At 43.4% G+C, this 27917-nt stretch overlaps 2 protein-coding genes across 2 annotated transcripts; one reads left to right on the forward strand and one right to left on the reverse strand.

The window, feature by feature from the left end:
• Nucleotides 1-3879: 3879 nt before the first annotated feature.
• LOC137291028 (putative defense protein 3) lies at nucleotides 3880-25308 on the reverse strand. Its single transcript, XM_067822284.1, has 6 exons — nucleotides 25230-25308; nucleotides 21251-21479; nucleotides 7349-7485; nucleotides 7144-7238; nucleotides 6723-6915; nucleotides 3880-4435 (listed from the first exon to the last, which is right to left on the reverse strand). Exons 2-6 carry the CDS (start codon nucleotides 21450-21452, stop codon nucleotides 4268-4270), a joined length of 795 nt encoding a protein of 264 aa, XP_067678385.1. The 5' UTR covers nucleotides 21453-21479; nucleotides 25230-25308; the 3' UTR covers nucleotides 3880-4267.
• Nucleotides 21687-23521, forward strand: LOC137291904 (uncharacterized). Its single transcript, XM_067823464.1, has 2 exons — nucleotides 21687-22214; nucleotides 23426-23521. Exons 1-2 carry the CDS (start codon nucleotides 21687-21689, stop codon nucleotides 23519-23521), a joined length of 624 nt encoding a protein of 207 aa, XP_067679565.1.
• Nucleotides 25309-27917: the final 2609 nt, after the last annotated feature.

The raw sequence follows: 27917 nt of genomic DNA on the forward strand, positions 1-27917 counted from the left end.
TTATTGAGAAACTGCCGTCACATGGTTGAGACATTGCTGAGTTGGGCGTTAATCAACAAACAGAACATAGGGTATAGTTGAAATATTGCTGAGATGGGCGTTAATCAACAAAAAGAACATAGGGTATAATGCTGTTGAGTTGGGCGTTAATCAGCAAACAGAACGAAGTTGAAATATTATATGACTTGGGCGTTAATCAAAAGGTCTTCAGCAAACCATGCTTGTCACAAAAGGCGATTATGTTTGTCCTAAGTGGCGACTAACGGCATCGGGTGGTCAGGATCGCTGTCATTTGCACAGATGGATGTTCATGCTGTCGATCAATGGGCTGTCTGGTCCAGACTCGAACATTTACAGATAACCTCCATATAGGCGGAATATTGCTGAGTGCTGCGTAAAACTAAACTCACTCACTCAATTCTATTTCAAAAACGCTAATGGGGAATCATGATCGTCAGCGTAAGCTTGATATTTAAAGTGATATTATGAATAATATAAGTACAGGACAAAGGAGAACTGTATCTTTGCGTGTCCGACAGTAATGCGTGCCTTTGCATGCCTGTCAGTACTGTGTATCTTTGGATGTATGGCAGTACTGTGCACCTTTGTATACCCGACAGTCCTCTGTACTGTGGATGTCAAACAGTCCGAACAAGGAGGTGTTTTGGGTAGATGCGATACGACTATTTTCAGTATTCTGTAGAAAAAGGCTGATGAATATCAGTGACTATGTACATGTTTTCTTGATACTGCAAGTTGGATTCTTTAAAAGGTAATGATCACGAATTCGTCTTTGAGTGTATCTATTCTGAGTCGATGATGTTGTAAAAGTGTCAGCTGACTGGGCGATCTGTGATGTTCTGAACATGACAGATCACTATTGGCCGCTCGTTACAGCAGATAGAGGTAATTGTACACGTGATCTATTACATACAGATTGTGTTGATTGTGACTGTAATGATTGATAACATAACTATGCGATTAAAGAAAGCAACCGATCATGGTAGTTTTGATCCCCAGAGGCAAATGCTTGATATGGCAAATTCTCTTGATAGCGGTATGATTAATGGCTTAAATGACTTAGCGCACACAGCAAGTACTCATTTCTGTCGTTCCATGTACCTGGAGTACATGGTGATGTGTGTGTGTGCCATGTCGAATGTGATGGTGACTGACGACAAAGGTAAATGTGATGGTGACTGACGACAACAGTAAATGTGATGGTGACTGACGACAAAGGTAAATGTGATGGTGACTGACGACAAAGGTAAATGTGATGGTGACTGACGACAACAGTAAATGTGATGGTGACTGACGACAAAGGTAAATGTGATGGTGACTGACGACAACAGTAAATGTGATGGTGACTGACGACAACAGTAAATGTGATGGTGACTGACGACAAAGGTAAATGTGATGGTGACTGACGACAACAGTAAATGTGATGGTGACTGACGACAAAGGTAAATGTGATGGTGACTGACGACAACAGTAAATGTGATGGTGACTGACGACAACAGTAAATGTGATGGTGACTGACGACAAAGGTAAATGTGATGGTGACTGACGACAACAGTAAATGTGATGGTGACTGACGACAACAGTAAATGTGATGGTGACTGACGACAACAGTAAATGTGATGGTGACTGACGACAACAGTAAATGTGATGGTGACTGACGACAAAGGTAAATGTGATGGTGACTGACGACAACAGTAAATGTGATGGTGACTGACGACAAAGGTAAATGTGATGGTGACTGACGACAACAGTAAATGTGATGGTGACTGACGACAACAGTAAATGTGATGGTGACTGACGACAAAGGTAAATGTGATGGTGACTGACGACAACAGTAAATGTGATGGTGACTGACGACAACAGTAAATGTGATGGTGACTGACGACAACAGTAAATGTGATGGTGACTGACGACAAAGGTAAATGTGATGGTGACTGACGACAACAGTAAATGTGATGGTGACTGACGACAACAGTAAATGTGATGGTGACTGACGACAACAGTAAATGTGATGGTGACTGACGACAACAGTAAATGTGATGGTGACTGACGACAAAGGTAAATGTGATGGTGACTGACGACAACAGTAAATGTGATGGTGACTGACGACAAAGGTAAATGTGATGGTGACTGACGACAACAGTAAATGTGATGGTGACTGACGACAACAGTAAATGTGATGGTGACTGACGACAAAGGTAAATGTGATGGTGACTGACGACAACAGTAAATGTGATGGTGACTGACGACAACAGTAAATGTGATGGTGACTGACGACAACAGTAAATGTGATGGTGACTGACGACAACAGTAAATGTGATGGTGACTGACGACAACAGTAAATGTGATGGTGACTGACGACAACAGTAAATGTGATGGTGACTGACGACAAAGGTAAATGTGATGGTGACTGACGACAACAGTAAATGTGATGGTGACTGACGGTAAATGTGAATGTTACGATGACTGACGACAACAGTAAATGTGATGGTGACTGACGACAACAGTAAATGTGATGGTGACTGACGACAAAGGTAAATGTGATGGTGACTGACGACAACAGTAAATGTGATGGTGACTGACGACAAAGGTAAATGTGATGGTGACTGACGACAACAGTAAATGTGATGGTGACTGACGACAACAGTAAATGTGATGGTGACTGACGACAACAGTAAATGTGATGGTGACTGACGACAAAGGTAAATGTGATGGTGACTGACGACAAAGGTAAATGTGATGGTGACTGACGACAACAGTAAATGTGATGGTGACTGACGACAAAGGTAAATGTGATGGTGACTGACGACAACAGTAAATGTGATGGTGACTGACGACAACAGTAAATGTGATGGTGACTGACGACAACAGTAAATGTGATGGTGACTGACGACAACAGTAAATGTGATGGTGACTGACGACAAAGGTAAATGTGATGGTGACTGACGACAACAGTAAATGTGATGGTGACTGACGGTAAATGTGAATGTTACGATGACTGACGACAACAGTAAATGTGATGGTGACTGACGGTAAATGTGAATGTGACGATGACTGACGGCGAAAGGATGGCGACAGTGTCGTTCTGCATGTGTAGTTTGTCCACAGTTTGTGTCGTCAGTCAACAAGGTTCGTCCACTTGCCGACCAATTAGTGTCCAGCTCACACGTCTGTAGGTCGGGATGTACAAACACCTTCACTTTCAGTGCCAGCAGATGGTTTCAGAATGTACCCAAACACTGAAGGGGAATGCTGGTGAAGTGACCAGTGACATAGTGTGCGTGTGTGCGAGCACCCGCCGGTGTGTTGTTGGTGTTGTTACAGCCGTACTTGACTTTATTGTAGCTATTTGTCTTGTAAATATAATAATCATGGTTTGGGTGTTTGGCATTCTGAACAAAGACCTATGCTGCCGTTGTCAATGAATAGTATTAACCAACTCATTAGTCTCAACGGGATACAGGAACCTGTAGTACCTGAGATACAGAGTGACGAGGTGGGTCACTGCCGTGAGCTCACCGACCACCAGCTTACAGTAACCAAACAGATCAGTCCAACACACATACAGATCAGTCCAACACACACACATATCAGTCCAACACACATACAGATCTGACAGGTTTTATATAAATAGTCGGTGGAAGTGAAATGGAGGGATGTTATTTCATATAGCAGCAGTAGTTAGCCAAGGCACTCAAATGTTGGGTGAGATCACATGGACGTTCATGCCATATTTAGTTCCCCAGCGCATACAAGTACAGATATGCTGTGTAGAAGAGGAATGGATGAGAAATCTACACTTGCAAGTTAAATAGCATGTGTTAAGTTCATAGTACCTAATAACGAAGCAACACAAACTTGTAAAAAAAAGATTTAGCTTTAGTGTCGCAGCACCCGATATGTATAAAAGTTGAGTACACTCTAAAATAGGGTTATAGGCACCTGTGCATTCCACAATGGACCCGCGGCATATGCCGGTGGCTGTAACTGTGACTGTGACTGTGACTGTGACTATATTTATTTCACAAGGTCACAGAGGTCTTGCTTCCGTGGCGCTGACTAGAATCCAATCATTTAAAAAATAGTCTCAGTTATACATTTAAAGCAGACTGTTGGATGCGGTGGTAAATATATCATATTAATGTAATAAAAGATACAGACTACGATGAGTGATACACAACCCCAGTCACTCATCAAGTGGTAATATCACACGTAACTAGCACCATAGTCTTCACACACCCCCATGTCACCACAACAGAACCAGTCCCATCAGGACACACGTGACTCGTGACGTCATTTCCCCCTGCTGTATGCGCCCTGCAGCACTGGGTGAGGGTGATGATGACGATGATGATGACGGGGTAGCTGTGGGTGTTCCTGTCTCATTTGGCTGTGACGGGTTTACTGTGTCCAGCTGTGACAAAATGAAGGACAAATTTGTAATACGACATACATATACTGTTTTGGTTGTCTTTTTACAATTTCCTTTTCTGTATCCATATACTTTAGTGTTTAATCCAAATCGGAATGCACATACGGAAAATACACGGCACGGGAGACGGAACTAGCCTACTATTAATGCAGGGGCTCGTTGAAATGACTTGCGTTGACTACTAAAACATCCAGGTTAGTAGGAGTTCCTGTAAACATCCAGGAGGAACGAACCTGGTGGCCAGCCAGGGCCAGCAGCGTCTCATACCACAAAGTACTTGTGAGACATGAAGCGTCCATTTTGTACGAAGCGTCTTTAAATAATGGATTGTCGAGGATATTGGCCTTACTGATATTACAGGTTTTCATTTAAACATATAATCTGGGATCAGTTGTTCCTACTCATAAAAACCCCATCTAAAATATTTTTTGTTTGTTTTCTTTCATATAAAAACATCTTTACCGTAACACATTGTAGCACAAGTAGAAACATACACAGACGGGAAGGCTGACGGGAAGTGGGAATACTTTAATTCTATTTTTTGTTTTTGTCTATTTTACGAAAGGTACAGAGTAAAACACCGACTGGAATCGACTCACATATAGATGTACATGTTTGAATATATTTTCTGTGTTATGAGTGAGTGAGATTAGTTTTACGCCGCACTCAGCAATATTCCAGCCATATGGTGGCGGTGTGTACATAATCGAGTCTGGACCAGACAATCCAGTGATCAACAGCATGAGCATCGATCTGCGCAATTGGTAATCGATGACATTTGTCAACCAAGTCAGCGAACCTGACCATCCGATCCCTTTAGTCTCCTCTTACGACAAGCATACTTGCCTTTTATGGAAGAGGTTTATGCATGGGTTGCTGAAGGCCTATTCTACCCCGGACCTTCACGGGTCTTTCCTTTTCATGATTAATCAGATCCTTTGAAGGAGTGAGTATATGAATATTGCTTAACGCTGCATCGGCAATGTCCTCTAAACGGAATTGTTAATGCAAACACAAAATTACAATCACAAAGTCTGGAATAACGTTAAACATGATTTTCCATACTGTTTGCTCAAGTATCGTGGAGGCGGCGGGGTAGCGTCCGCTCGTCATGCTGAAGACCCGTGTTCCATTCCTCATATGGGTACAATGTATTCCATATTTCTGGCGTTCCCCGCCGTGATATTCCTGCTAATAACTGCGTAAAACCACACTCACTCACTCACTCACTCACGTAAGCATCGTGGGTGACCGCAAGCTACGACGAATGTGCTCCCACTGTCTACGGAAATCGTGCAATGTCCTTGATGACAAACATAGGCAAACCACTGCATACAGGCTGGACAGAAACCGTACGGAGGTCTTAGGGATCTTAGATCGCAAGGATAAGGTGGCATGGCCGCATAATGCGATTTCATGGGCACCACGGAGATTGTGCGGTAGCCGTGCGAACATCTAACGATCCTACGATCGCTTTTCGATGCCCGGTTCATGTGTGGACCGCAAGAAAACGAAGCTTCGGGCAGTTTACGGGAGCCGTAGATTCCTCTCTTGCCAAATGAGAATCGGGTATAACACACATTTCAGTATGGATGACGAATTGTTCATCAATCGCATCGTCGATGGGAAAAAGAATGCCAATATCTCTTAAATATAGTGGCGCATAGAGCTGACGCATGAGGAATTATTTACAGGTAAAGGGGTCTTTTTAGCTCTGGATATTATTGAACACAGAGACAACGTTCTTATTCTTCTACTTTCTGACAGTTTTCCAAACCTGTTAAATAATGTTGTGAATATAAGAAGATTACTTGGCAAACGCTGTAATAACTTAATTCTTTTCCACACCAAAGGGAAAACGGTGTAATCTTCTAAAGCGTGTTCTGTTAAGAGAGTATTTTAGTTGAGTAGATCGTCTTTGTGGTTTTGGAAACATTATCAGATAAATGTGAGGTCCACTTGTTTCTGACTTTTTGTTGCAAAATCATTCCACCAAATGATATGTAAATCTAGCATATATCAAATTTGAGTGAGAAAAAATCTGATTTTGTCTTATCTGGATCACTATCACTTTGTTTGTCAATCGTTTACCCTTCTCGGGCTGCCTTTTAATGTGGTTTAAATTTTCTTGAGAATTTTTAAACAAACATCCACGTTTTGAATGAACGCTTTCATTAAAAGCTTATGATCTATCCACTGGGAAAAGTAAAAAGTTCATGTATGGGTAGGTTTACGAGAAGATTAACATTTACGTAAAATAAACACTCACCTTCTGAGGTTCCGTGCTTACGGACATTGATGTAGCAGCTGTGGACGTGGATGAAGATGTCGCCTGGGTAGAGGTGGTGGTGGTGGTGGTGGCGGTGGAGGTGGAAGAGGCCGACGTAGGTGTCTGTCCCTCGGCAAGGACATCAGAAGGTAGTGCCACCCAGTAGGAGTACTGTCTCTCCACAATAGTTGTGCTATAAGCGGGATAAACGACGGTGACGTACATCAGTAAACCATTGGGATGTTGTGGAACACATCATATCACTAGAAGATCGTAGCTCCTTACATGTGCTCAAGGGTTGATTATCAATGTAAATAGTAATAGTAAATCGACTTCATGTCTAATTACTTGTACTTTTTGATACTAGCATTACATTAGGCAAGGTTTCTCATACTGAAAACACAGATATGCTGTGGCTCACCTGAATTGGATGTTGCCCTTCAACGTGGAAGGAGGGTTCCACTGCAACACCAGCCGCGTCTTCTGTCTCGCATCCGAGTGGGTAAGTCCAACACCCTGAAGAAGTCACTTGAAAGTCATGAAATTTCAAGCATATGTCGACAGCTGTTCTACAAGGCGCTACTCATACGTTCTACCTACTCTAATGTTTGATACATTGTTCTTACGAAATCGCAGGTCTGTTTAGTTCCGTCTACTGGGACGAATGTCCCAACCGCATCTCCTCGATTCGGCCCGGGGTCTGTCACTCTGGCTTGTATGAGGAATCCTTTGAAGAACTTACCACTGTTGGCAGAGAGCGTGACTGGAACAAACATAGGGGCAGGTGAATATCAACGGACAGAAACACACAATCAGACTAACATGTACTGTGATTCTAGGACTGTACCGGGTACTGCTACGTTTTATACTGATACTATGTCTCGGTCGAGATAGAATTTGGCTTGTTATGTGCCACTGACTGCAATATTCCGACAATATTCCAGCAATATCACGGCATGGGACACCAGAAATAAGCTTCACACATTGCACCCATGTGGGGAGACGAAGCCGGGTTTGCGATGTGACGAGCGCACGTTTTAACCACTAGGCTACCCCACCGACCTTCCTGTTATAGGAATACCTGCAGTGTGTATACTGGTATCTCAGCCGACCTAGATGTAGCCCTGTCCCCTATTATAGGAATAAGTAAACTTCATACACGAGTGATTCCCGCCAACCTAGATGTAGCCTTGTAAACTTCATACACGAGTGATTCCCGCCAACCTAGATGTAGCCCTGTCCCCTATTATAGGAATAGGTAAACTTCATACACGAGTGATTCCCGCCAACCTCGATGTAGCCCTGTCCCCTATTATAGGAATAAGTAAACTTCATACACGAGTGATTCCCGCCGACCTAGATGTAGCCCTGTCCCCTATTATAGGAATAAGTAAACTTCATACACGAGTGATTCCCGCCGACCTAGATGTAGCCTTGTCCCCTATTATAGGAATAAGTAAACTTCATACACGAGTGATTCCCGCCAACCTAGATGTAGCCCTGTCCCCTATTATAGGAATAAGTAAACTTCATACACGAGTGATTCCCGCCAACCTAGATGTAGCCCTGTCCCCTATTATAGGAATAAGTAAACTTCATACACGAGTGATTCCCGCCAACCTAGATGTAGCCTTGTCCCCTATTATAGGAATAAGTAAACTTCATACACGAGTGATTCCCGCCAACCTAGATGTAGCCTTGTCCCCTATTATAGGAATAAGTAAACTTCATACACGAGTGATTCCCGCCAACCTAGATGTAGCCTTGTCCCCTATTATAGGAATAAGTAAACTTCATACACGAGTGATTCCCGCCAATCTAGATGTAGCCTTGTAAACTTCATACACGAGTGATTCCCGCCAACCTCGATGTAGCCTTGTCCCCTATTATAGGAATAAGTAAACTTCATACACGAGTGATTCCCGCCAATCTAGATGTAGCCTTGTAAACTTCATACACGAGTGATTCCCGCCAACCTAGATGTAGCCTTGTCCCCTATTATAGGAATAAGTAAACTTCATACACGAGTGATTCCCGCCAACCTAGATGTAGCCCTGTCCCCTATTATAGGAATAAGTAAACTTCATACACGAGTGATTCCCGCCAATCTAGATGTAGCCTTGTAAACTTCATACACGAGTGATTCCCGCCAACCTCGATGTAGCCTTGTCCCCTATTATAGGAATAAGTAAACTTCATACACGAGTGATTCCCGCCAATCTAGATGTAGCCTTGTAAACCTCATACACGAGTGATTCCCGCCAACCTAGATGTAGCCCTGTCCCCTATTATAGGAATAAGTAAACTTCATACACGAGTGATTCCCGCCAATCTAGATGTAGCCTTGTAAACTTCATACACGAGTGATTCCCGCCAACCTAGATGTAGCCTTGTCCCCTATTATAGGAATAAGTAAACTTCATACACGAGTGATTCCCGCCAATCTAGATGTAGCCTTGTAAACTTCATACACGAGTGATTCCCGCCAACCTAGATGTAGCCCTGTCCCCTATTATAGGAATAAGTAAACTTCATACACGAGTGATTCCCGCCAATCTAGATGTAGCCTTGTCCCCTATTATAGGAATAAGTAAATTTCATACACGAGTGATTCCCGCCAACCTAGATGTAGCCCTGTCCCCTATTATAGGAATAAGTAAACTTCATACACGAGTGATTCCCGCCAACCTCGATGTAGCCTTGTCCCCTATTATAGGAATAAGTAAACTTCATACACGAGTGATTCCCGCCAACCTCGATGTAGCCTTGTCCCCTATTATAGGAATAAGTAAATTTCATACACGAGTGATTCCCGCCAACCTAGATGTAGCCCTGTCCCCTATTATAGGAATAAGTAAACTTCATACACGAGTGATTCCCGCCAACCTCGATGTAGCCTTGTCCCCTATTATAGGAACAAGTAAACTTCATACACGAGTGATTCCCGCCAACCTCGATGTAGCCTTGTCCCCTATTATAGGAATAAGTAAACTTCATACACGAGTGATTCCCGCCAACCTAGATGTAGCCTTGTCCCCTATTATAGGAACAAGAAAACTTCATACACGAGTGATTCCCGCCAACCTCGATGTAGCCTTGTCCCCTATTATAGGAATAAGTAAACTTCATACACGAGTGATTCCCGCCAACCTCGATGTAGCCTTGTCCCCTATTATAGGAACAAGTAAACTTCATACACGAGTGATTCCCGCCAACCTAGATGTAGCCTTGTCCCCTATTATAGGAATAAGTAAACTTCATACACGAGTGATTCCCGCCAACCTAGATGTAGCCTTGTAAACTTCATACACGAGTGATTCCCGCCAACCTAGATGTAGCCTTGTCCCCTATTATAGGAATAAGTAAATTTCATACACGAGTGATTCCCGCCAACCTAGATGTAGCCCTGTCCCCTATTATAGGAATAAGTAAACTTCATACACGAGTGATTCCCGCCAACCTCGATGTAGCCTTGTCCCCTATTATAGGAACAAGTAAACTTCATACACGAGTGATTCCCGCCAACCTCGATGTAGCCTTGTCCCCTATTATAGGAATAAGTAAACTTCATACACGAGTGATTCCCGCCAACCTAGATGTAGCCTTGTCCACTATTATAGGAACAAGTAAACTTCATACACGAGTGATTCCCGCCAACCTCGATGTAGCCTTGTCCCCTATTATAGGAATAAGTAAACTTCATACACGAGTGATTCCCGCCAACCTAGATGTAGCCCTGTCCCCTATTATAGGAATAAGTAAACTTCATACACGAGTGATTCCCGCCAACCTCGATGTAGCCTTGTCCCCTATTATAGGAATAAGTAAACTTCATACACGAGTGATTCCCGCCAATCTAGATGTAGCCTTGTAAACTTCATACACGAGTGATTCCCGCCAACCTCGATGTAGCCTTGTCCCCTATTATAGGAAAAAGTAAACTTCATACACGAGTGATTCCCGCCAACCTCGATGTAGCCTTGTCCCCTATTATAGGAACAAGTAAACTTCATACACGAGTGATTCCCGCCAACCTAGATGTAGCCTTGTCCCCTATTATAGGAATAAGTAAACTTCATACACGAGTGATTCCCGCCAACCTAGATGTAGCCCTGTCCCCTATTATAGGAATAAGTAAACTTCATACACGAGTGATTCCCGCCAACCTCGATGTAGCCCTGTCCCCTATTATAGGAACAAGTAAACTTCATACACGAGTGATTCCCGCCAACCTCGATGTAGCCTTGTCCCCTATTATAGGAACAAGTAAACTTCATACACGAGTGATTCCCGCCAACCTCGATGTAGCCTTGTCCCCTATTATAGGAACAAGTAAACTTCATACACGAGTGATTCCCGCCAACCTAGATGTAGCCTTGTCCCCTATTATAGGAATAAGTAAACTTCATACACGAGTGATTCCCGCCAACCTCGATGTAGCCTTGTCCCCTATTATAGGAACAAGTAAACTTCATACACGAGTGATTCCCGCCAACCTCGATGTAGCCTTGTCCCCTATTATAGGAATAAGTAAACTTCATACACGAGTGATTCCCGCCAACCTAGATGTAGCCTTGTCCCCTATTATAGGAATAAGTAAACTTCATACACGAGTGATTCCCGCCAACCTAGATGTAGCCTTGTCCCCTATTATAGGAATAAGTAAACTTCATACACGAGTGATTCCCGCCAACCTAGATGTAGCCTTGTCCCCTATTATAGGAATAAGTAAACTTCATACACGAGTGATTCCCGCCAACCTCGATGTAGCCTTGTCCCCTATTATAGGAACAAGTAAACTTCATACACGAGTGATTCCCGCCAACCTCGATGTAGCCTTGTCCCCTATTATAGGAATAAGTAAACTTCATACACGAGTGATTCCCGCCAACCTAGATGTAGCCTTGTCCCCTATTATAGGAATAAGTAAACTTCATACACGAGTGATTCCCGCCAACCTAGATGTAGCCTTGTCCCCTATTATAGGAACAAGTAAACTTCATACACGAGTGATTCCCGCCGACCTAGATGTAGCCCTGTCCCCTATTATAGGAACAAGTAAACTTCATACACGAGTGATTCCCGCCAATCTAGATGTAGCCTTGTCCCCTATTATAGGAATAAGTAAACTTCATACACGAGTGATTCCCGCCAACCTCGATGTAGCCCTGTCCCCTATTATAGGAACAAGTAAACTTCATACACGAGTGATTCCCACCAACCTAGATGTAGCCCTGTCCCCTATTATAGGAACAAGTAAACTTCATACACGAGTGATTCCCGCCGACCTAGATGTAGCCATGTCCCCTATTATAGGAACAAGTAAACTTCATACACGAGTGATTCCCGCCAACCTAGATGTAGCCCTGTCCCCTATTATAGGAACAAGTAAACTTCATACACGAGTGATTCCCGCCAATCTAGATGTAGCCTTGTCCCCTATTATAGGAACAAGTAAACTTCATACACGAGTGATTCCCGCCAACCTAGATGTAGCCCTGTCCCCTATTATAGGAATAAGTAAACTTCATACACGAGTGATTCCCGCCAACCTAGATGTAGCCCTGTCCCCTATTATAGGAATAAGTAAACTTCATACACGAGTGATTCCCGCCGACCTAGATGTAGCCCTGTCCCCTATTATAGGAACAAGTAAACTTCATACACGAGTGATTCCCGCCAACCTAGATGTAGCCCTGTCCCCTATTATAGGAATAAGTAAACTTCATACACGAGTGATTCCCGCCAATCTAGATGTAGCCTTGTAAACTTCATACACGAGTGATTCCCGCCAACCTAGATGTAGCCTTGTCCCCTATTATAGGAATAAGTAAACTTCATACACGAGTGATTCCCGCCAACCTAGATGTAGCCTTGTCCCCTATTATAGGAATAAGTAAACTTCATACACGAGTGATTCCCGCCAACCTAGATGTAGCCCTGTCCCCTATTATAGGAACAAGTAAATTTCATACACGAGTGATTCCCGCCAACCCAGATGTAGCCCTGTCCCCTATTATAGGAATAAGTAAACTTCATACACGAGTGATTCCCGCCAATCTAGATGTAGCCTTGTAAACTTCATACACGAGTGATTCCCGCCAACCTAGATGTAGCCTTGTCCCCTATTATAGGAATAAGTAAACTTCATACACGAGTGATTCCCGCCAACCTAGATGTAGCCCTGTCCCCTATTATAGGAACAAGTAAACTTCATACACGAGTGATTCCCGCCAACCTAGATGTAGCCCTGTCCCCTATTATAGGAATAAGTAAACTTCATACACGAGTGATTCCCGCCAACCTAGATGTAGCCTTGTAAACTTCATACACGAGTGATTCCCGCCAACCTAGATGTAGCCTTGTCCCCTATTATAGGAATAAGTAAACTTCATACACGAGTGATTCCCGCCAACCTAGATGTAGCCTTGTGAACTCCATACATGAGTGATTCCCGCCAACCTAGATGTAGCCTTGTCCCCTATTATAGGAATAAGTAAACTTCATACACGAGTGATTCCCGCCAACCTAGATGTAGCCTTGTCCCCTATTATAGGAATAAGTAAACTTCATACACGAGTGATTCCCGCCAACCTAGATGTAGCCTTGTCCCCTATTATAGGAATAAGTAAACTTCATACACGAGTGATTCCCGCCAACCTAGATGTAGCCCTGTCCCCTATTATAGGAATAAGTAAACTTCATACACGAGTGATTCCCGCCAACCTAGATGTAGCCTTGTCCCCTATTATAGGAATAAGTAAACTTCATACACGAGTGATTCCCGCCAACCTCGATGTAGCCTTGTCCCCTATTATAGGAACAAGTAAACTTCATACACGAGTGATTCCCGCCAACCTAGATGTAGCCCTGTCCCCTATTATAGGAACAAGTAAACTTCATACACGAGTGATTCCCACCAACCTAGATGTAGCCCTGTCCCCTATTATAGGAATAAGTAAACTTCATACACGAGTGATTCCCGCCGACCTAGATGTAGCCATGTCCCCTATTATAGGAACAAGTAAACTTCATACACGAGTGATTCCCGCCAACCTAGATGTAGCCCTGTCCCCTATTATAGGAACAAGTAAACTTCATACACGAGTGATTCCCGCCAATCTAGATGTAGCCTTGTCCCCTATTATAGGAACAAGTAAACTTCATACACGAGTGATTCCCGCCAACCTAGATGTAGCCCTGTCCCCTATTATAGGAATAAGTAAACTTCATACACGAGTGATTCCCGCCAACCTAGATGTAGCCCTGTCCCCTATTATAGGAATAAGTAAACTTCATACACGAGTGATTCCCGCCGACCTAGATGTAGCCCTGTCCCCTATTATAGGAACAAGTAAACTTCATACACGAGTGATTCCCGCCAACCTAGATGTAGCCCTGTCCCCTATTATAGGAATAAGTAAACTTCATACACGAGTGATTCCCGCCAATCTAGATGTAGCCTTGTAAACTTCATACACGAGTGATTCCCGCCAACCTAGATGTAGCCTTGTCCCCTATTATACGAATAAGTAAACTTCATACACGAGTGATTCCCGCCAACCTAGATGTAGCCTTGTCCCCTATTATAGGAATAAGTAAACTTCATACACGAGTGATTCCCGCCAACCTAGATGTAGCCCTGTCCCCTATTATAGGAACAAGTAAACTTCATACACGAGTGATTCCCGCCAACCTAGATGTAGCCCTGTCCCCTATTATAGGAATAAGTAAACTTCATACACGAGTGATTCCCGCCAATCTAGATGTAGCCTTGTTAACTTCATACACGAGTGATTCCCGCCAACCTAGATGTAGCCTTGTCCCCTATTATAGGAATAAGTAAACTTCATACACGAGTGATTCCCGCCAACCTAGATGTAGCCTTGTCCCCTATTATAGGAATAAGTAAACTTCATACACGAGTGATTCCCGCCAACCTAGATGTAGCCCTGTCCCCTATTATAGGAACAAGTAAACTTCATACACGAGTGATTCCCGCCAACCCAGATGTAGCCCTGTCCCCTATTATAGGAATAAGTAAACTTCATACACGAGTGATTCCCGCCAATCTAGATGTAGCCTTGTAAACTTCATACACGAGTGATTCCCGCCAACCTAGATGTAGCCTTGTCCCCTATTATAGGAATAAGTAAACTTCATACACGAGTGATTCCCGCCAACCTAGATGTAGCCCTGTCCCCTATTATAGGAATAAGTAAACTTCATACACGAGTGATTCCCGCCAACCTAGATGTAGCCCTGTCCCCTATTATAGGAATAAGTAAACTTCATACACGAGTGATTCCCGCCAACCTAGATGTAGCCTTGTAAACTTCATACACGAGTGATTCCCGCCAACCTAGATGTAGCCTTGTCCCCTATTATAGGAATAAGTAAACTTCATACACGAGTGATTCCCGCCAACCTAGATGTAGCCTTGTGAACTCCATACACGAGTGATTCCCGCCAACCTAGATGTAGCCTTGTCCCCTATTATAGGAATAAGTAAACTTCATACACGAGTGATTCCCGCCAACCTAGATGTAGCCTTGTCCCCTATTATAGGAATAAGTAAACTTCATACACGAGTGATTCCCGCCAACCTAGATGTAGCCTTGTCCCCTATTATAGGAATAAGTAAACTTCATACACGAGTGATTCCCGCCAACCTAGATGTAGCCCTGTCCCCTATTATAGGAATAAGTAAACTTCATACACGAGTGATTCCCCCCAACCTCGATGTAGCCTTGTCCCCTATTATAGGAATAAGTAAACTTCATACACGAGTGATTCCCGCCAACCTAGATGTAGCCTTGTCCCCTATTATAGGAACAAGTAAACTTCATACACGAGTGATTCCCGCCGACCTAGATGTAGCCTTGTCCCCTATTATAGGAACAAGTAAACTCCATACACGAGTGATTCCCGCCGACCTAGATGTAGCCTTGTCCCCTATTATAGGAACAAGTAAACTTCATACACGAGTGATTCCCGCCAACCTAGATGTAGCCTTGTCCCCTATTATAGGAATAAGTAAACTTCATACACGAGTGATTCCCGCCAACCTAGATGTAGCCTTGTCCCCTATTATAGGAACAAGTAAACTCCATACACGAGTGATTCCCGCCGACCTAGACGTAGCCCTGTCCCCTATTATAGGAATAAGTAAACTTCATACACGAGTGATTCCCGCCGACCTAGATGTAGCCTTGTCCCCTATTATAGGAATAAGTAAACTTCATACACGAGTGATTCCCGCCAACCTAGATGTAGCCTTGTCCCCTATTATAGGAATAAGTAAACTTCATACACGAGTGATTCCCGCCAACCTCGATGTAGCCTTGTCCCCTATTATAGGAACAAGTAAACTTCATACACGAGTGATTCCCGCCAACCTCGATGTAGCCTTGTCCCCTATTATAGGAATAAGTAAACTTCATACACGAGTGATTCCCGCCAACCTAGATGTAGCCTTGTCCCCTATTATAGGAATAAGTAAACTTCATACACGAGTGATTCCCGCCAACCTAGATGTAGCCTTGTCCCCTATTATAGGAACAAGTAAACTTCATACACGAGTGATTCCCGCCAACCTAGATGTAGCCCTGTCCCCTATTATAGGAACAAGTAAACTTCATACACGAGTGATTCCCGCCAATCTAGATGTAGCCTTGTCCCCTATTATAGGAACAAGTAAACTTCATACACGAGTGATTCCCGCCAACCTAGATGTAGCCCTGTCCCCTATTATAGGAATAAGTAAACTTCATACACGAGTGATTCCCGCCAACCTAGATGTAGCCCTGTCCCCTATTATAGGAATAAGTAAACTTCATACACGAGTGATTCCCGCCGACCTAGATGTAGCCATGTCCCCTATTATAGGAACAAGTAAACTTCATACACGAGTGATTCCCGCCAACCTAGATGTAGCCTGTCCCCTATTATAGGAACAAGTAAACTTCATACACGAGTGATTCCCGCCAACCTAGATGTAGCCTTGGAAACTTCATACACGAGTGATTCCCGCCAACCTAGATGTAGCCTTGTCCCCTATTATAGGAACAAGTAAACTTCATACACGAGTGATTCCCGCCGACCTAGATGTAGCCTTGTCCCCTATTATAGGAACAAGTAAACTTCATACACGAGTGATTCCCGCCAATCTAGATGTAGCCTTGTCCCCTATTATAGGAACAAGTAAACTTCATACACGAGTGATTCCCGCCAACCTAGATGTAGCCCTGTCCCCTATTATAGGAATAAGTAAACTTCATACACGAGTGATTCCCGCCGACCTAGATGTAGCCCTGTCCCCTATTATAGGAACAAGTAAACTTCATACACGAGTGATTCCCGCCAACCTAGATGTAGCCCTGTCCCCTATTATAGGAATAAGTAAACTTCATACACGAGTGATTCCCGCCAATCTAGATGTAGCCTTGTAAACTTCATACACGAGTGATTCCCGCCAACCTAGATGTAGCCTTGTCCCCTATTATAGGAATAAGTAAACTTCATACACGAGTGATTCCCGCCAACCTAGATGTAGCCTTGTCCCCTATTATAGGAATAAGTAAACTTCATACACGAGTGATTCCCGCCAATCTAGATGTAGCCTTGTAAACTTCATACACGAGTGACTCCCGCCAACCTAGATGTAGCCTTGTCCCCTATTATAGGAATAAGTAAACTTCATACACGAGTGATTCCCGCCAACCTAGATGTAGCCCTGTCCCCTATTATAGGAACAAGTAAACTTCATACACGAGTGATTCCCGCCAACCTAGATGTAGCCCTGTCCCCTATTATAGGAATAAGTAAACTTCATACACGAGTGATTCCCGCCAACCTAGATGTAGCCTTGTCCCCTATTATAGGAACAAGTAAACTTCATACACGAGTGATTCCCGCCAACCTAGATGTAGCCCTGTCCCCTATTATAGGAATAAGTAAACTTCATACACGAGTGATTCCCGCCAACCTAGATGTAGCCCTGTCCCCTATTATAGGAATAAGTAAACTTCATACACGAGTGATTCCCGCCAACCTAGATGTAGCCTTGTCCCCTATTATAGGAATAAGTAAACTTCATACACGAGTGATTCCCGCCAACCTCGATGTAGCCTTGTCCCCTATTATAGGAACAAGTAAACTTCATACACGAGTGATTCCCGCCAACCTCGATGTAGCCTTGTCCCCTATTATAGGAACAAGTAAACTTCATACACGAGTGATTCCCGCCAACCTAGATGTAGCCTTGTCCCCTATTATAGGAATAAGTAAACTTCATACACGAGTGATTCCCGCCAACCTAGATGTAGCCTTGTCCCCTATTATAGGAACAAGTAAACTTCATACACGAGTGATTCCCGCCAACCTAGATGTAGCCCTGTCCCCTATTATAGGAACAAGTAAACTTCATACACGAGTGATTCCCGCCAATCTAGATGTAGCCTTGTCCCCTATTATAGGAACAAGTAAACTTCATACACGAGTGATTCCCGCCAACCTAGATGTAGCCCTGTCCCCTATTATAGGAATAAGTAAACTTCATACACGAGTGATTCCCGCCAACCTAGATGTAGCCCTGTCCCCTATTATAGGAATAAGTAAACTTCATACACGAGTGATTCCCGCCGACCTAGATGTAGCCATGTCCCCTATTATAGGAACAAGTAAACTTCATACACGAGTGATTCCCGCCAACCTAGATGTAGCCCTGTCCCCTATTATAGGAACAAGTAAACTTCATACACGAGTGATTCCCGCCAACCTAGATGTAGCCTTGTAAACTTCATACACGAGTGATTCCCGCCAACCTAGATGTAGCCTTGTCCCCTATTATAGGAACAAGTAAACTTCATACACGAGTGATTCCCGCCGACCTAGATGTAGCCTTGTCCCCTATTATAGGAACAAGTAAACTTCATACACGAGTGATTCCCGCCAATCTAGATGTAGCCTTGTCCCCTATTATAGGAACAAGTAAACTTCATACACGAGTGATTCCCGCCAACCTAGATGTAGCCCTGTCCCCTATTATAGGAATAAGTAAACTTCATACACGAGTGATTCCCGCCAACCTAGATGTAGCCCTGTCCCCTATTATAGGAACAAGTAAACTTCATACACGAGTGATTCCCGCCGACCTAGATGTAGCCCTGTCCCCTATTATAGGAACAAGTAAACTTCATACACGAGTGATTCCCGCCAACCTAGATGTAGCCCTGTCCCCTATTATAGGAATAAGTAAACTTCATACACGAGTGATTCCCGCCAATCTAGATGTAGCCTTGTAAACTTCATACACGAGTGATTCCCGCCAACCTAGATGTAGCCTTGTCCCCTATTATAGGAATAAGTAAACTTCATACACGAGTGATTCCCGCCAACCTAGATGTAGCCTTGTCCCCTATTATAGGAATAAGTAAACTTCATACACGAGTGATTCCCGCCAACCTAGATGTAGCCCTGTCCCCTATTATAGGAACAAGTAAACTTCATACACGAGTGATTCCCGCCAACCTAGATGTAGCCCTGTCCCCTATTATAGGAATAAGTAAACTTCATACACGAGTGATTCCCGCCAATCTAGATGTAGCCTTGTTAACTTCATACACGAGTGATTCCCGCCAACCTAGATGTAGCCTTGTCCCCTATTATAGGAATAAGTAAACTTCATACACGAGTGATTCCCGCCAACCTAGATGTAGCCTTGTCCCCTATTATAGGAATAAGTAAACTTCATACACGAGTGATTCCCGCCAACCTAGATGTAGCCCTGTCCCCTATTATAGGAACAAGTAAACTTCATACACGAGTGATTCCCGCCAACCTAGATGTAGCCCTGTCCCCTATTATAGGAATAAGTAAACTTCATACACGAGTGATTCCCGCCAATCTAGATGTAGCCTTGTAAACTTCATACACGAGTGATTCCCGCCAACCTAGATGTAGCCTTGTCCCCTATTATAGGAATAAGTAAACTTCATACACGAGTGATTCCCGCCAACCTAGATGTAGCCCTGTCCCCTATTATAGGAACAAGTAAACTTCATACACGAGTGATTCCCGCCAACCTAGATGTAGCCCTGTCCCCTATTATAGGAATAAGTAAACTTCATACACGAGTGATTCCCGCCAACCTAGATGTAGCCTTGTAAACTTCATACACGAGTGATTCCCGCCAACCTAGATGTAGCCTTGTCCCCTATTATAGGAATAAGTAAACTTCATACACGAGTGATTCCCGCCAACCTAGATGTAGCCTTGTGAACTCCATACACGAGTGATTCCCGCCAACCTAGATGTAGCCTTGTCCCCTATTATAGGAATAAGTAAACTTCATACACGAGTGATTCCCGCCAACCTAGATGTAGCCTTGTCCCCTATTATAGGAATAAGTAAACTTCATACACGAGTGATTCCCGCCAACCTAGATGTAGCCTTGTCCCCTATTATAGGAATAAGTAAACTTCATACACGAGTGATTCCCGCCAACCTAGATGTAGCCCTGTCCCCTATTATAGGAATAAGTAAACTTCATACACGAGTGATTCCCGCCAACCTCGATGTAGCCTTGTCCCCTATTATAGGAATAAGTAAACTTCATACACGAGTGATTCCCGCCAATCTAGATGTAGCCTTGTCCCCTATTATAGGAATAAGTAAACTTCATACACGAGTGATTCCCGCCGACCTAGATGTAGCCTTGTCCCCTATTATAGGAACAAGTAAACTTCATACACGAGTGATTCCCGCCGACCTAGATGTAGCCTTGTCCCCTATTATAGGAACAAGTAAACTCCATACACGAGTGATTCCCGCCGACCTAGATGTAGCCTTGTCCCCTATTATAGGAACAAGTAAACTTCATACACGAGTGATTCCCGCCAACCTAGATGTAGCCTTGTCCCCTATTATAGGAATAAGTGAACTTCATACACGAGTGATTCCCGCCAACCTAGATGTAGCCTTGTCCCCTATTATAGGAACAAGTAAACTCCATACACGAGTGATTCCCGCCGACCTAGACGTAGCCCTGTCCCCTATTATAGGAATAAGTAAACTTCATACACGAGTGATTCCCGCCGACCTAGATGTAGCCTTGTCCCCTATTATAGGAACAAGTAAACTTCATACACGAGTGATTCCCGCCAACCTAGATGTAGCCTTGTCCCCTATTATAGGAATAAGTAAACTTCATACACGAGTGATTCCCGCCAACCTAGATGTAGCCTTGTCCCCTATTATAGGAACAAGTAAACTTCATACACGAGTGATTCCCGCCAACCTAGATGTAGCCCTGTCCCCTATTATAGGAATAAGTAAACTTCATACACGAGTGATTCCCGCCAACCTAGATGTAGCCCTGTCCCCTATTATAGGAATAAGTAAACTTCATACACGAGTGATTCCCGCCAACCTAGATGTAGCCTTGTCCCCTATTATAGGAATAAGTAAACTTCATACACGAGTGATTCCCGCCGACCTAGAATGTATCGCTCTTCACACCGACTGACCTGTAATGGGTACACCTAGGGTGTACGTTGTATTGGACAGGGTGATGTCGATGGGTGCTGGGGGGTCACGGGGTCGGCTGTTGTGCTGGGGAACCATGTCAACACACGCCCCCCTTGGAGCACCGTAGTTGTGTCCTTCAAGTGACGTCATTAATAACGCCCCCATCAACATCTCAAACACCGTGATGTGTCCGACATCCATTGCTCGAGATATATGGCGAAACTGGACCTTCAATAGAAAACACTACTATACTGACAATGAGCTTGCATCCTCGGGATATGATGCGGAACCATATATAGCAAACATGTTTGTTTTCTTCAATATAACAATCCAGGTGACAGGTGGACGCGAATATTTGAAAACGCGATAGACACTTTTTGATTAGGGAGCAAACATATATCCCACACTTGATATGAGGCCATTGCATTCACGTACATGACACTGACGGCCATTGCATTCACCTACATGACACTGACGGCCACTGCAGTCACCAACATGAGATTGACGGCCATTGTATTCACCTACTTCACACTGACGGCCATTGTATTCACTTACTTGACACTGACGGCCATTGTATTCACTTACTTGACACTGACGGCCATTGTATTCACCTACATGACACTGGCGGCCATTGCAATCACCAACGTGAGACTGACGGCCATTGTATTCACCTACATGACACTGACGGCCATTGTATTTACCTGCATAACACTGACGTCCATTACATTCACGTACATGAAACTGACGGTCATTGCATTCACCTACATGACACTGACGGCCATTGCAGTCACGTCTATGACACTGACGGCCATTGCATCCATCCACATGACACTGAAGACCATTGCATTCACGCCCATGACACTGACGGTCATTGCAGTCACCTACATGGCACTGGAGGCCATTGCAGTCACCTACATGACACTGAAGGTCATTGGAATAACTTACATGACACTGACGGCCATTGTAACCACCCACGTGACATACGACCGCTACAAACACCCATGTGACCATCATATTCACCCTTGTGACGTATATCTGCTAAATGACAAGAGGCCATCCATGATCCTATTCACTTGTGGCACGTGATATACGACCATTACATTGATACAGATGACATAGAACAATTGTAGTATACTTTCACTGTATTCACTGACGTGAACAAAGACAAGTGCATCGATAACAAAAGCAATGTATGATACCACATGGGTAATGTCTTTCAGCGTTTGAGAAATGTGCCATCTATACGTTTCTGGGCATCATTCAAATGATAGGCGGTGATGCCGGAATACACATGCAGATATTTCAGCTAAAGCGGAAAGGCAAGAAGGGCTTGTGTAATTCCATGTCCTGTGTTTTCAAGGAAATATAAAGTGTAACTATCACAGCACACCAGACAGAAACTGTTTCCCAATAACAGGAACCCTCCACATTTCTCTCCCCGTATCTAAAATATAGTCTATGACTTAGGTTAAACGTGCACTTTGAGATATTCAGACAAATCTATTTTACTGTTTGGGGGTGGTTACATCTGTCAATCAATACGCTCCCTATGATTTACGACGCCCCATGTTATGTATACATCCGTATGTAAGCCATCAGGATGTTGTAGTGTGAAATGATCTTACAGTACACTACATATACCAGCGTGAGTGACTGGGGCACATTCTCAGTACAGGCATCCTGTGCACTCAAAAATATCACACTCACCCAGCGGTAGATGACCAGATAGTGGAAACACGAATACACACATACACCCGGAAAATCGTGGTTACACCGTGGATGAAGTTCATATGTACTGCTCCCTACCAGGCACTGACAGGGTACCCCACATGCGAGTTAAACCCCAAGGGGGTTCAGAATGATACACTGATAGCATCCTGATCTACTAGTCGGGGAACACATAAGCCGCATGTTAGTATCTGGATAAGTGGCTGCAGGGGAGTAGGAACGGTTTTCAGAGAGGGGGGCTAATTTTTGTGAATGAAAAAAGAAACAACAAAACAACAACAAAAACAAACTCTTAGAGCTCTCTTAAGGTTGTCACAGCTACGCAAACTGCACGATGAAAGCATACACCCAAACAGAAACTCAAAGCTTTCCATGTAAGAGGCCACTCCTCTAATTCGACCTTTCATTTCTGTGTCCTTTACATAGGACATTGACTCATCCCACAGCTCTTGAAGTGCGCCATACTTTTCCACAACACTTTCAAGGGTATCGGCCTTGACACTCCATATGTGTGGACACAGGACTCTGATTCCTGGAGATGACTAAGCCGTAATCTGAGCCCAAGACCCCCATCTCCTATATTCCATCTCCTATCTATAAGATATGCAAAACACTTCCAGCTCTAGACTTTGCTTTAGAAGGACTTGGACTCTTAAGCACCGCCCTGAGTCGGTAACTAACCTCAGGATACACAGACACTATCCTACAGTTTCCACTCACAAACACAGCTAATGCACACATACGGAGGACGGAACACCACACACCTTCCTGACAGTTCATCATGGCCTCACACTTGGTTGCTTCCATTAAGACCTTTGACGAATCACATTTCTACATTCCTGCATCGGAAAGCATTAGACTGATGTATACAATGTTATCTTCCTTACAGCTACAAAACAGTTTTTGCATTTTGTCACTTGGAAGGATGTGATCATTTGCCTTCAAGAACAATTCTATGCGTGTTAACATATGGAGGCAACTGGCCAAGGATTCATTGCCACAAAGATACAATGAAACAGAATTGTATAAGGCAGCGCCCATTCCCAGTGATGCTATATGCAATACAGTCTTTGGGTAAAGCCTCAACATCTGTTGGTATGAACGACGTTGACAACTGGTCAGTTTTCATTCTGTGACGCTTCTTGTTGGTAATTGAAGCTAATAACATATTTTTTCTTCCTCTGTCTGACTTATTCAGACTCTTTCAGATTTGCCTCTTCTAGTGCTTTCTTCGGTGCATTCATTATTAACAACACGCAGAAATGTATTGCACAAGCCAGTGCAAAGAGACAAGGGTAGGGAATCAGGTTATGGATTCGTCACTTTCGTTGTCTAATTCTAACGATCATGCAATTACACCTTCTGTCATTTTATAGTACTGGAACCAAAGGATTTTTACACTGAAGAACTTACGAGTTTGAATTTGACCCTAACTAAGACAGTATCAAATGCTATAATTGAATGATAATTACCTTTGATTTGACTTCTTTGGCTTCACATGTGCATCAATTATAAGTATATGCATTGCATTGAGAAAATATACATGTACTTGTAAATTGTCCGTGGAAAATGGATTTATACAGTTCAAATATAAATACTGTCTCAATAAAGTGACGGATGGACACAATCAAACATATACAAAACTCAATCATAGTTCTTAAAATAATTCTTTAAAAAATTGTCAAAATGATAATGAGTTTTAAGGAAAGTACTGAACATCAAAATGAAATCATTGTTATAGCAAGGTAAACGCATGTGTTCGTATTGAAGCAAACACAAACACCCACCCCACACACACCGTCCCCCCTCCCCCCCTACACACACACACACACACACACACACACACACACACACACACACACACTCAGATCACCACCACCACCATCACCACACACGCAACTGTTTCTTCCCTCGTAGGTATATAAATGTATGTTATTGATATAGAGGAGTAGAGCCTTGGAAACAAACCCATCGAGAATGACGAGCTGTGATCCCAATATAGATCGGAAACACGAGGACTTACGAGGACTTCTCAGGTGAAACGTGTCCAGCACAGGGTACGAATCCTGTGTGACCCCCTTGTACAGGGCCCCCCTACTGCACAGGGTACTAAACTGCTAGACAACTTCCGTCATGGATCAACGTGAGAATTTACATCAAAAACATCTTTAACAAAATCCTGCAGCTGTTGAAATAACTTAGTCTATAAACTGGTGCTGCATCCTTCATATAAACCAAAGTTAAACATACCTGTTAAAAACATGGGTTAGACAGCAATGAATAGGCCATTATCCTACATCGGAAACGCTAAACACTCTGTGTCACGTGATGATGACATTTTGTACAGGTGACAGTAACTGGTTCTACGGGTCTGCCGGGAGACGCTCATACACACATAACTAAGGGCTTTGTCACATCTTTCTGTCAATATTCAAGACGGGTTTGTTTGAAAGACTCGAATGTCAATGGAATACGGATTTCCCAAGACTGTAGTGGGTACATTATGTGTACAGGGCCGGCGTATTTTCGATCACTTGAAATGCACTGTTATTCATACCTTAATTGTCGAAAAGAAAACTAGGAGATGAATATCTTTGAAAAGTAGCCCGTTTTTTTGTGTAAAGGTGTGTGTTGGTTTGGCGCCTACCGGTTGTTACATGGAATTTGTTCCGAGACTGCAAGTGACAGTTGGTATCGTCAACATGTTCAACATTACAAGTGTGGACCTTTTCATTGGGTATCTTTTAAGCCTCCATTACAACATCACAGCCGATTCAGAAATACCTGGAGGTCGAGTGAGCATTAGATGCCAGTAAAATGCCAGCCAGTTTAGATCTTCCGAGGCTGAGATTACGGCATCTGTTTCCCAATTCTCCTCACATCTTTAATTTAGTTTTATTTGTTTATCTTACTTGTCTGTGTGCGTTAGCCACAGCTCCTCTACAGAACACAAGGGCATTGCGTGGTATGGAGCCCCGACACAGGAAGAGCTCATCTACCGCTGCTTCAGAGCCAGGCAGCTTTCGTCCACTTGCTGTTCTGTCATCTTCACGATTCAGACCCCTTCAAAAGATCAATATTTATAGAATGCACAGTGTTTGTGACTGATTTAGCCTTGCCTCTAAGATCTTGAAGAAATTCTGGTAAATCTCAACCCTATATATATGCGCAGATAACACCACACTGGATATCGTCAAGTGAAGCGTTTGTTTTTATTACTTGGTTAAGAGCCTCCGACTCCGACAGCTTTGGTGGACTACGTTCTGCCTGCACAGTGAGTGTATGAGTTTAAAGCTGCTGTGAAAAGTAATTCACATACATCACCGCGTGACAGCATAATATGAGTGAAAAGTCCAAACTGATGTAGGGCTCGGGATATTCGATACTGGGATTCGACCACAAAATAATCTCATCCATTCGTGCCAACAACTGCAGTCAATGCCAGGGGATTGCATGGTGGTCTGACATGGTGAGCAGGGGGTGTGATGAGGCTTTCAATATTAGTACATGTACAGGGAGCTGCCAATGTGAATATCAATACATGTACACGTAGCTGTCAATAAGAAAATCAGCTGCCGTACAAGTAGCTGTCAATGTGAATATCAGTAGCCGTACAAGAAGCTGTCAGTGCGAATATCAATAGCCGTGCAAGGAGCTCAACTCAAACCCCACAAAACATACTCCAATCTGGAATGGCTGGAACATACCCACCAACCCAGTCTCCACCTGGGGTTCCTTTTCAATTTTATTTACAATTCTAGAAAAAAATCTCAGTTTCTCAGTTACTGGGTTCGAATAAGTTTATCCTGATGTAACTAGAAGTCCAATTCTATTTGGGGCACTTTGCGACCAGTGTGGGTGAAACGGGGAAACAATATGGCTGAGGAACTATGATACGGCCTGAGGAGATGAAACAAGCACGTACGCGGTTCTGACTGCCTTCCCGAAGTCGTCTAACCAATATCGGTGTTGTTTAAAAAATCAATTTGACATTGTCCATATTGCAGTGATTGACAGCTAGGAAAGCTCATTTCACATTTAAGTACTTCTATGGTCTTTATATTCAAGTGAAACGAACATATTTGCTATTTCCTCAGAATAGCTGCAAACTAATTGACCTTTTCCATGACCCTGCAGCCCCCACTAGGCGATTTTCTATCATCTCGCTGCTGGACGGAATTAGAGAGGGAAGTGTCAATATCAGCTCTGTGATACCGACACAGACTTGGCGTTAGTTAGCACCGATAAGCTTGCACATTGACTATTGGTGGATAAACTTGTTAATTAACACTGTTTGAGTACCGCCATAAAAGGATGCGCTCGGACAGTACGACCAGACTCAGTGATGTACCCTCATTAAAAACAAACCTATTACAACACAAAAATGGATATCTATAAACTAAGGTGAGGCAATGCTAGACATGACAGTTTATAGTCCTATGTACACTTCCACGCAACAAAACTTGAACTTGTCAGTCAACTATCAGACGACAGTTGCTATTCAGCTGCCAAGTCACAAACACTAACGGAACCAGACAGTGCAACATATTGATAATACCCAAATCTTATTCGTTTCAAAATGTTGTCAGTGAAACAAAAATGTTTTTGCCAAATGATACAACGCACTGTTGGGAGGCATGCCTCCAGTAAAACTTGCTTGCTGTGTTTCCTGGGGCACATTCGTGGTACCACATTTCTCATCGACAGATTTACCGTTATGATCCTGCAGCTCCTTACGAGTGACAGAATATCAAGATTGTGGTGCGGTTTCATCCACAAACTAAAATAATGTGTCAAGAGAATTCAGTTTTCCTAAACCGTCTGTTGTGTGGCGGGTTACTGTATTGATCATGACGCAGTAAGCCACTTTGACTAAGCACGATATCTCTAACAAGAGAGGATCTAAACATCTCTCCAATGGATTTACTGCCGACGGGG

This window comes from Haliotis asinina, chromosome 7 (genome assembly GCF_037392515.1).
Source record: "Haliotis asinina isolate JCU_RB_2024 chromosome 7, JCU_Hal_asi_v2, whole genome shotgun sequence".
NCBI lineage: Eukaryota > Metazoa > Mollusca > Gastropoda > Lepetellida > Haliotidae > Haliotis > Haliotis asinina.

Coding starts and splice junctions, on each gene's coding strand:
- LOC137291028 (XM_067822284.1), bottom strand. CDS start 21,452: ATGGATGTCGGACACATCACGGTGTTTGAGATGTTGATGGGGGCGTTA. Junction 7,239..7,348: donor CTAAACAGACCTGCGATTTC/GTAAGAACAATG, acceptor TGACTTCTTCAG/GGTGTTGGACTTACCCACTC. Junction 6,916..7,143: donor AAGGGCAACATCCAATTCAG/GTGAGCCACAGC, acceptor TCCCGCTTATAG/CACAACTATTGTGGAGAGAC.
- LOC137291904 (XM_067823464.1), top strand. CDS start 21,687: ATGACACTGACGGCCATTGCATTCACCTACATGACACTGACGGCCACT. Junction 22,215..23,425: donor ACATGACACTGACGGCCATT/GTAACCACCCAC, acceptor CTCATCCCACAG/CTCTTGAAGTGCGCCATACT.